General features: G+C 40.7%; 1 protein-coding gene across 1 annotated transcript in view; it reads left to right on the top strand.

Annotated features, from left to right (window-relative positions):
- The window catches only part of CCDC81 (coiled-coil domain containing 81), a 39,188-nt gene extending 35,716 nt beyond the window's left edge, over nucleotides 1-3,472 (top strand). The window contains exons 14-15 of the mRNA XM_025928634.2: nucleotides 448-573; nucleotides 2,972-3,472. Coding sequence (XP_025784419.1) covers nucleotides 448-573; nucleotides 2,972-3,113 — 268 coding nt within the window. The 3' untranslated portion in view covers nucleotides 3,114-3,472. The remainder of the gene's footprint in view (nucleotides 1-447; nucleotides 574-2,971) is intronic.
- Nucleotides 3,473-9,545: the final 6,073 nt, after the last annotated feature.

Below are 9,545 nucleotides of genomic sequence, written 5' to 3' on the forward strand. Positions count from 1 at the left end.
TTCATTTGTATTCCTGTCTACTTTGCCTTGTAACATGCCTGTAGCAATTCGGGCTGATTACTGACAGCTGAGTGACTGGAATAAAAGGAAAGAAACCTAAAGTAGAGGAAATCCATTTGAGATGATTCTTCAGATTAGTTAAATTAGCTTCAAAGGAAATTAATGGCTTTAAAGGCTGAATTTGTTCATTGGAAAAAGGTTTCAATCCTGCTAATTTAAACCAGAATTGAAGATGAAAGGTCCCAGACCAGTAAACTATTTGAGACCTATAATATTTTTAGTGTTTTTCTCAATGTTCATTCCTTTCAGTGTATTTCAAGGAGTAGTGAACAAAACCAGAATGTCTTCTGGGTAATCTACCATAAAGGAATGGGGCTTCCAGGGTGGGTGCATGCCCTCCCTGGTATTGTGATTGTGAACAAAACCAGACTCTGCTGTTGTCTCCAGACACCTGGCAGACAGAAAGGCTGAGATGGAGCGGGTGAAGAGAATGAACGAGAGCTTGTTGAAGGACTGGGAAAGGAGCATTGCAATGAAGAAACAGCGGGACATGGAGGAGAAGGCTTTCCAGCGGTAATACCCAATTGGAACCAGAAGTTTTTTGCAGAGAAACCCCCTCCACTCCTTGTTTACTTTCCTGGAATCCTGGGATGGCACACAGGTTTCCAGTGCCAACTCCCAATGATTAGCAGTGGCTACCTAGGGAACCTGGTGGAGAAAAGAATTCTGGGTTCAGTAGGAAATGCTGTGGTGATGTATTCAAAATGTCTGCTATGGATATGGGATTGGAGAATGCTGGGATGTGTGTTATATGCTTGCCATATTTGCCCTAATTTTTGCCTCTGTTTAGGGTAGTTTATTTTCATATTGTGGAGGGTAGGGAAGCATGGGGTGGGGGAGGGTAGGAATTCTCCTTGGAAATAACTAGCTGGAAACAGGGAGAGGGAGTTTCTATCTGGACACATCCAAGTCTGACAGAATGGTCATTTAAGAGCAGAGTCAAGGGGTTGTAAGATTGGCAACTGGGAAAATGAAATGCCTGTTACAGAATCAACCCAAGACCATGTTCCTGAAATGTATTATATCCATATTCCCTCTTCCCAGCTACCGATTGACAACCTAGAGTCAAGGACTCTAGTCATGGCTTTGAGAATTAATACTAAATTTGGAAAGGCAGCTAATCTTTTTGTCTTTTATTTGTAAGATGAAGAAAGTAAACACCTGCCTGACATAGCTAACACAGGAATTTTGTGATCAAATAAAGAGGTGGAAAAACATTACACTTAAAAAAAAGAAAATATTTTACAAATGTAAGGTATGATTTCATAGTATGTTAAAACTTGAACAGACCAAGCCTATGTAGTCACATGTTATTAAATCCTGAATATACCAAAATAATATTTTAAATTCCCACATATCAACTAATTTTTACCATAGTTAAAATTTGTCATAATAAGTCTTGGTTTGTAACTCTGTTCCAAGATATTCTTTTAAGGCATCTCTTACCTGTCTTTCTAATGGGTAGAACCCATATTTTGTTACAATGGGACTAAGAGGGATGATGTAGCAATGAAGTTCCAAAGTAGAACTGGGATTGTTTGGCTTAGAGAAGACAAAGGGGCACTGGGGTTTCAAGGCATTTTCCTTTTTTTTTTTTTTTTTTTAAAGCTTATTTATTTGTTTACTTTGAGAGAGTGAGAGAGCATGACTGGGGGAGCGGCAGAGAGGGAGGAAGAAAGAGAGAACCCACTGCCAGTGCAGAGCCTAATGTGGGGCTTAAACTCATGAACCATGAGATCATGGCCTGAGCTGAAGTTGGATGCTTACCTGACTGAGCCACTCAGGCGCCCCTCAGGGCATTTTCTTAATGTTGGGGAAAAGCAGGTAAAAGGCAGTGACATTAATGCTGGGGAGATTTTGCTGGATTTCGGAAGATTGCTTGGCCAACGTGGTGATAAAGGATAGAGGAGACATAGGAAACAACCTTGAATGTCAGGATATGGCAGGGACATAGCAGGGACATGGCAGAGCAATCCTGTTACCTGAAGACCGAAGCCAAGTTGTGGGCAGGGCCTCAAGCAGGAGCAGGTTAGGAAGAAGGAATTGGTTGCTGTTAAAAAAAAAACAAAGCAGAAGCAAAAACAAACTTCCCATGAATGCAGTTAGCACATGATACTCCATCCCAACACCAAACCAAGACAGGTAGGTCCCCCCTGAACACTGCTAACATTATTTGTTCTTTTACCTTGTAAGGCTGTTCTTGATGCTCCTTTTTACAGAATTCCAATCATGTAGAAATGTTGGTAGGGTAGGGGAACACACCAGGGACTGTCCTGCAAAATCAAGAAAAATTGTTGACATGCAAAATCAATTATTGCCATCCCTTCATCTCTGCTTTGAGCCCCTTTTGTCCTCCTACTCTTTGTCTCCACCCCCCCTCCTACCCTTAACCATCCAGAGGGCTCTGGACTCCTAGACTTACCTTATAAGTCTACTCTTAACTGTCTGCTGGGGCTTAACTTAACCAGCAGCTTAATGGCCTGCTCTCCCTCTCAATGCTGTCTTTCCCCCGAGAGCCTGACAGATAAAAGTGTATCCACATGGCAAAGCTTTGAAGACACCTGTTTGCTGGCTGTGTGGTCTTGGGCAAGTTATGTTTCTTCTGAGGGTTTAGGTGGGTGGGGCTGGGGAGAAGCGCTGGGGTCAGACGGTTGTGAAGGCACCAAGTCTTATATTTACTGGAAATAGCAGACATGCCAACAGCAGAACATGCCAAGCTGGGGTGAGCTGCAGGAAGCCGTGTGGACGGGAGAGATGGCAGGTGGGCCCTCACAGGCAGGCATTAAGCTCCTAGATGGTAGGTATGTGCCTTCTCTGCTGCATCACTTCTCCGGCACCGGCTTCTAAGCTAGGCCCCAGCACGGACTCAGGGAGCCCCTAATAATGACCGCCCGTCCTTGCCTCTCCTCAGGTCTGCAAACAAGCTCTTTATCCTGGACCAGTGCGAGAGATATTTGCGCTGCAAGCAGTGCCAGAGGAGCACCAACAATAAGGGCAGGAGCAACGTGTGGCCATTCAACCAGCACCTGCCTGGCTCGCGGTTCTTTTCATAAAACCCACCGCTTGGATCTATGTTTTCCTCCGGAAAATTTTTATCTTTTAAATGTTGGAGGCATGATGGCGAAACTACTGATTTTTACTTTGGAGGGAAAAAGTTATTGTGTTGTTTTGGTCCTTTCAGGAGTCGACTGCTTTTTAACCCATTGTTGAATTCACATAGGCAGGGCCTCCTCACCTACCTTCCTCCCCCGCCCCACAGAACCCTGCCGCCATGGGGGCTGGGACCGGGACCCAGCCTCATTCTGGCCGCAGGGTTGCTGCCGACCCAGCAGCAAAGATAAGAAAGGAAAACTTTATCCTTTTTTCCATGTATAATGAATAGTGTCCTAATAAATATTTTCTATGTGACTGACTGTGCATAATGGTAAATCTTACCTCCCTCCGCGGAGGAACTGCATACGCGAACGTTCTAGAGGTAGAGTAGGTTATTTGCCACAGGTGATCAGAGCAACGCTTTCTGAGCTTTCTAGCTGAAGACACACCTGGAGCTTTGTTGGGACCTCCGGGGATATCATTGCCTTGGTGCCCTTCTGGTCAAGCGTTCCGTTAGAGGTTTATTGTTGGGCTACTTGGGTGCTGTGGGAGGAGCCTGGCTGGCCTGCCAGGTGCCGCCGCCTTCTCTCCTTGCTTCCCTTGCTTCCGTGCTTGAGCTGCATGCGCTGTGGAAGAGGAATATCTTTCTGCTAAAGGACTGATTTCCAGTTAAGGTATGCGTGTTTTAAACCAAAAACTTTGTTCATGCACTTTCATCCTTTACCCTTGCTCCCCCTCCCCCGTCCTACTACCTCAGGCAAACCAATGAACAAAGCAGAGTGGGGTCTACATATCAGAAAAACAAAAGCTAGGAATACATTCCCTTAGACTATTTGCTTTCTGTCTGCTTCATCTTTCTTAGAAAATGGGGAAAAGTATATGTGGGGAGACATCCAACACATTGTTTTTACCACAGATACAAAATAAGAATGTTTTGAGCCCTGAATGGTTAAAGGGAAAGTACCTTTTAAATTAATATCAGGAAAATTTTGTTGCTAATTTTGCCTTTAACTTTTAATTTATTTTTGAGAGAGAGGGAGCACTCAAGCAGGGAGGGGAAGAGAGAGAGGGAGAGAATCTTAAGCATGCTCTGTGCTGTCGGCACAGAACCCAATGCAGGGCTTGAACTCATCAACCGAGATTATGACCTGAACTGAAACCAAGCCCTAATGTTATCTTTCTCTGTGGAAGCCAGTATGCTTCCTAGGGACTGGAATTGTCTGGAACCTCTCCCCCAAAGCTTCCTACACTGCCACTTGCTTTTTCTCAAAAGATCATTCCATGCACGTCCAATCATCACCAATCAATATTTAAAATGATAGGCTTTCCCAAAGTACAGTCTAACTCACCTGAAGTCCATACCTGCAACACCCTTGGAGTACTTTTTTGTCTCTAGTATGTAACAAATTACTATAATAGTGTTGTATTATATATTTATATATATATATATTTATTATTTTATTATCTTAGCGCATGCATGCACAAGCAGGGGAGGGGCAGAGAGAGAGGTGGACAGAGGATCTGAAACCAGCTCTGTGCTGACAGCAGAAAGCCTAATGCGCGGCTTGAACTCAGGAACCATGAGGTCATGACCTGAGCCAAAGTTGGACATTTAACTCATTGAGCTACCCAGGTGCCACTGTATTAATACGTTTAAAAAAAAAAATATATATATATATATATATACTGCCTTGTTACAGACTTCAGGCAATTTTTTAGGTTTAGGTGAGAAGATTTAACCTCATAGACAGTTTTTTTTTACTGTAGGATCTGAACTTATAGTTTGTTGCCATTGGTAGTGATACTGACTCTTACTGTGTGCCAAACACCCAGCTAATTTTTGATGACCTGGAGATTAAGACTCATCAGTCCCCGTCTTCCTTCAGAGCACTTACTATGCAGTGCAGAGGTGAGATTTGACTAGAGAATCTCCTTGTAACAGGGTAAATACCTACTAGTGTTGTGCATTGGAGGCTATGGAAGAACAAGGTGGAGCCCCTGTAGTCAGTTTAGCCTGGCACAGAGAGGGAAAGCTTTTGGAGAAGATGAGGCCTGAAATGAGTTTGTAAGGATAAATAGGAAATATCTAGGTAAGGAGTGACAAGGGGTCATGGCAACAGAGGTCAAGGCCCTGTGTTTCTGTTCTATCAAGGCTAAGGTGGAGACGTGGTTATATGAGTTAGGTTATGAAACCAAATATGTTTCTGTATCGGCCATTTTAAGACTCAAACTTTATTACAGCCAGGAGTTAACACAGATGACTTCATATGATAGAGAATGTAGTTTTTTTTTAAGAAAAATTCTTCATAATTTTATATCTTCTTAATTGACCTAAACTGCTAATCTTATATGAGTCCAACCCTGTTATTAGGCCAGACTCAGTAAGAATGTCTTTTCCTAAATCAATTTGAATTACTATCATCAAGTTCTGTCATTCCCAGAATTATGGCACTGCCAGACAAGATTTAACCTATCAATGGGTCGCCTGGGTGGCTCAGTCAGTTAAGCGTCCGACTTCAGCTCAGGTCATGATCTTGTGATTCATGGGTTCGAACCCCATATCGGGCTCTGTGCTGACAGCTGAGAGCCTGGAGCCTGCTTCAGATTCTGTGACTCCCTCTCTCTCTGCTTCTCTCCTGCTTGTGCTCTGTGTCTCGAGAATGAATAAACATTAAAAAAAAATTAAAAAGGTTTAACCTATCAAAAGTTTCCCAGTTTCAATGGTTTTTAATGTCTTGGACAATTGTAGACTCTCTCGGGTATCCTTGATAAATATGGACCCTTTCCTAAAAATATGTCCCTTTTCATATACAACATTTTGCTTGCAATCAGAGGTTTCCTAGACCACCTGGACCACAAGTTAAGCACCCCTGCTCTGGATAGCTTTCCTTCAGTATCATTACGAGCTCAAGCTATCAGAAGTGAGTAAAGTGAAGGACTTTGCTTCTTGAAAAGGCCCTTTCAGTTTTAGAGAACTATGTCTATTTTTGTCTTTCTCTTTGGATTTTCACAAGAACAGTGAGGTGAAAGTTGGGATAGCTATCAGAAAGCACATGCTCCATTATTTTTCAAACCCTTCCAAGACTCACTAAAAGAAATATATATTTCATATTGCAACACAGAACCTGTGCTCACACATATAATTGAGACAAAAGTCTTATAGAGCTCTGCTTACCCCATCCATCTGCAATGCATTCTGATAATTTCTTTTTTATTTCAGTAAAAATTCTGATTAGACAAAAGTGATTTAAAAATCCACTAATGTAAATCGTTTTCTATATGACAAACACACTTTTAATATAATTCTCTCTACTGTGCTCTTATAGTAATGTGTAGTTTGCTAGAATTCATTAGTGGTTAAGATGGTGTTAAAATAGCATTCAGCCAGGAGACTGAGGAATGCTTAGGTCCTATCTTGTCATAACCAGATGTCCTTCTTCTGAGGTATCCCAAGAAAAGCAGGTAGCTGTTTGCCTCATTGCCTCCTCCCCGCCAAAAGAACTTTACTTCCAATACATGTGAGGATCAGAGAGAAAGAAGCCAGAGATAGAACAAATGAAAATATATGCCCCACTGCCTAGGCTGCAGGCTGGGGGAGGCCTTAGAACTATAAAGAAAGAAGAAATGCTAACCAGTTGCAGCCTGTGTCTTAATTTACTGGTTTGTGTGTAGAAGGGGAAGTGGACTACACACAGGCCATCTTGGTCTGCAGATTGGGCTGTGTACAAAGGTTCCCAGTTCCCAGTTTTCTATTGCTGCTGTGACAGATTATCACAAACCTAGTTGCTCACAACAATATAAATGTATTCTTTTACAGCTCTGGAGGTCAGAAGTGTGAAATCAATCTCACTGGGCTAAAGTCAAAGTGTTGGGAGAGCTGGTTCCTTTGAAGGCTCTGAGAGAACAATCCTTTTCCTTGCCCTTTCTAGCTTCTAGAGCCCATCTTTACATTCCTTGACTCATGGCCTTTCCTCCATCCTCCAAGCTAGCAGTGTAGCATCCGCAAATGTCTTTCTGCTTCTGTTACATTGCCTTCACTTCTCCACCAGTCAAATCTCCCTCTGACACTCTCTCTAAAAAACACAGTTGTGATTACCTTCAGGGATCACCTGATACTACAGAATAACTCCCCCCCTCAAGATCCTTAATTACATTTGCAGAATCCTAATTGTCATAGAAGATAACATGCACATGTTCCAGGAATTAGGATATGGGTGTTTGAGGGGACCATTGTTTAGCTTACAACAGGGTGAATGGGATCTAAAATTCAGCCCAAGCTCCACTCCACGCATCAAGCCCTGCATCAGGGGATATACAGTAAGATACTTGAAGTTCCTGGCATTTTTCCCTTGGGTCTTAGCTGCATACATGTACCTGAAGGCTTTCTTGGGGGTTTAGTTAGGTTTGGTTTTGCAGGATTATAGCGGGATAGGATGTGGAGAAGGATGTTTCACAAGTCATGTGTTAAAGGCTTGTTATGGGTTTCTTGTAATATTCTGATCATATTTTGTAACATTATTTTTTGTAGAGTTTTCCTTAAGTTTTGATATCAGGGCAATGATGACCTTATAAAATGAGTTGAGAAGTGTTCCCTTTTCTTCTATTTTCTGGAAGATATTGTATATAATTGGTGTCCTTTCTTACATACTTGGAGAATTGAGTAATGAAACCATCCAGGCCTGGAGTCTTCTTTGCTGGGAGGGTTAAAATGATGAATTTAATTTTGGGAAGACATATCAAGGACTTTCAGCTATTGTTGAATTTATGGGCATACAATTGTTAGTTTTCCCTATTGTTTTCATGTCTGTGGTGTTTGTAGTGAAATTCCCTCTTTGATTCTCAATAAAAGTAATTTTTGTCTTCTTTTTTTTCTTGGTCAGTCTGGCTAGAAGTTTTAAAAAATATATTGGTCTTTCAAAGAACCAGCTTTTGATTCCATTAGTTTTTCTCAATTTGTGTTTTTTCAATGTGATTGATTTCTACTCTTTGTTATTTTCTATCTTTTGCTTGCTTTGAGTTTGTGTCTGTGTCCTAATTTCCTCCTTTATTAAGGACATCAGTTCTACTGGATTAGGGCCCACTCTACTGTCCTCATTTTAACTTAATTTAACTTAACCTCTTTAAAGATCCTATGTCTAGTCACATTCTGAAGCACTGGATGTTAGGACTTGAACACATGAATTTGGAGGGGTAACAATTCAGTGTATAACAGTGTATATTTTGTTTTTCATTCATCCTAGAGTGTCTTTATTTTGCCATTGTACCTGCAGGGCATTTTGCTGGAAATAGCATTTTGAATGGACTTCATTCTATTGTTTCTGGTTCCATGATTTCTGATGAAAAATTCAGCCTTCTGAATCATTGTTCTCCCTTTATGTAATGTGTCTTTATCTGTCTGCTTTCAAGATTTTTTCTTTATTTTTGATTTTTAGAATTTTATTATAATATATCTTTGGTGTGTTTGGGTTTATTCTTCGTTTACTGAATTTCTCAAATCTTTAACTGTTTGTCTTTTAACAAATTTGGGAAGGGTTTATCCATTATTCACATTTTTGTTCTGTACCTATCTCCTGTCCTTTGGGAGTCCAATGAAATGTATTTTAAACCTTTGATATATCCCCACAGGTCTTGAAGGCTTTATTAATTATTATTTTTACCATTTTTTTCTCTATTTTTCAGATGGGATAATTTCTGTTAATTTATCTTCAAATTCACAGATTCTCTTCTTCATCATCTATGTTGTGTTGTTGAATCCACAGTGAATTTTGCATTATATTTTTTTCAGTTCTAAAATTTCCTTTTTTAAAAAATATTTTCTGTTTCTCCTGAGAACTTCTATCTTTTCATTTATTTCATAATCTTTACTTTTACCTCATGGATTATGGTTATAATATCTGCTTTAAGGACTTTATCTGAGGATTTCAATATTGAGGTGATCTTGGGTTGGCATTTGTTGTCTTTTTCCTTGAAAATAAGTTACATTTTCTTGGTATGTTGAATAGTTTTGTATTGTATCTTGGACATTTTTAAAAATATAATTTCTTTTCAAATTGGTCTCCATACAATACCCAGTGCTCATCCCAACAAGTGCCCTCCTTAATGCCCATCACCCACTTTACCCTTTCCCCCACCCCCCATCAACCCTCAGCTTGTTCTCAGTATCTAAGAGTCTCTTATGGTTTGCCTCCCTCCCTCTCTGTAACTTTTTCTTTTTCTCCTTTCCCTCCACCATGGTCTTCTGTTAAGTTTCTCAAGATCCACATGAGTGAAAACATATGGTATCTGTCTTTCTCTGACTGACTTATTTCACTTAGGATCATACCCTCCAGTTCCATCCATGTTGCTGCAAATGGCCAGATTTCATTCTTTCTCATTGCCAAGTAGTATTCCAT

This window comes from Puma concolor, chromosome D1, assembly GCF_028749965.1.
Source record: "Puma concolor isolate L17-30 chromosome D1, mPumCon1.1.hap2, whole genome shotgun sequence".
NCBI classification, from domain to species: domain Eukaryota; kingdom Metazoa; phylum Chordata; class Mammalia; order Carnivora; family Felidae; genus Puma; species Puma concolor.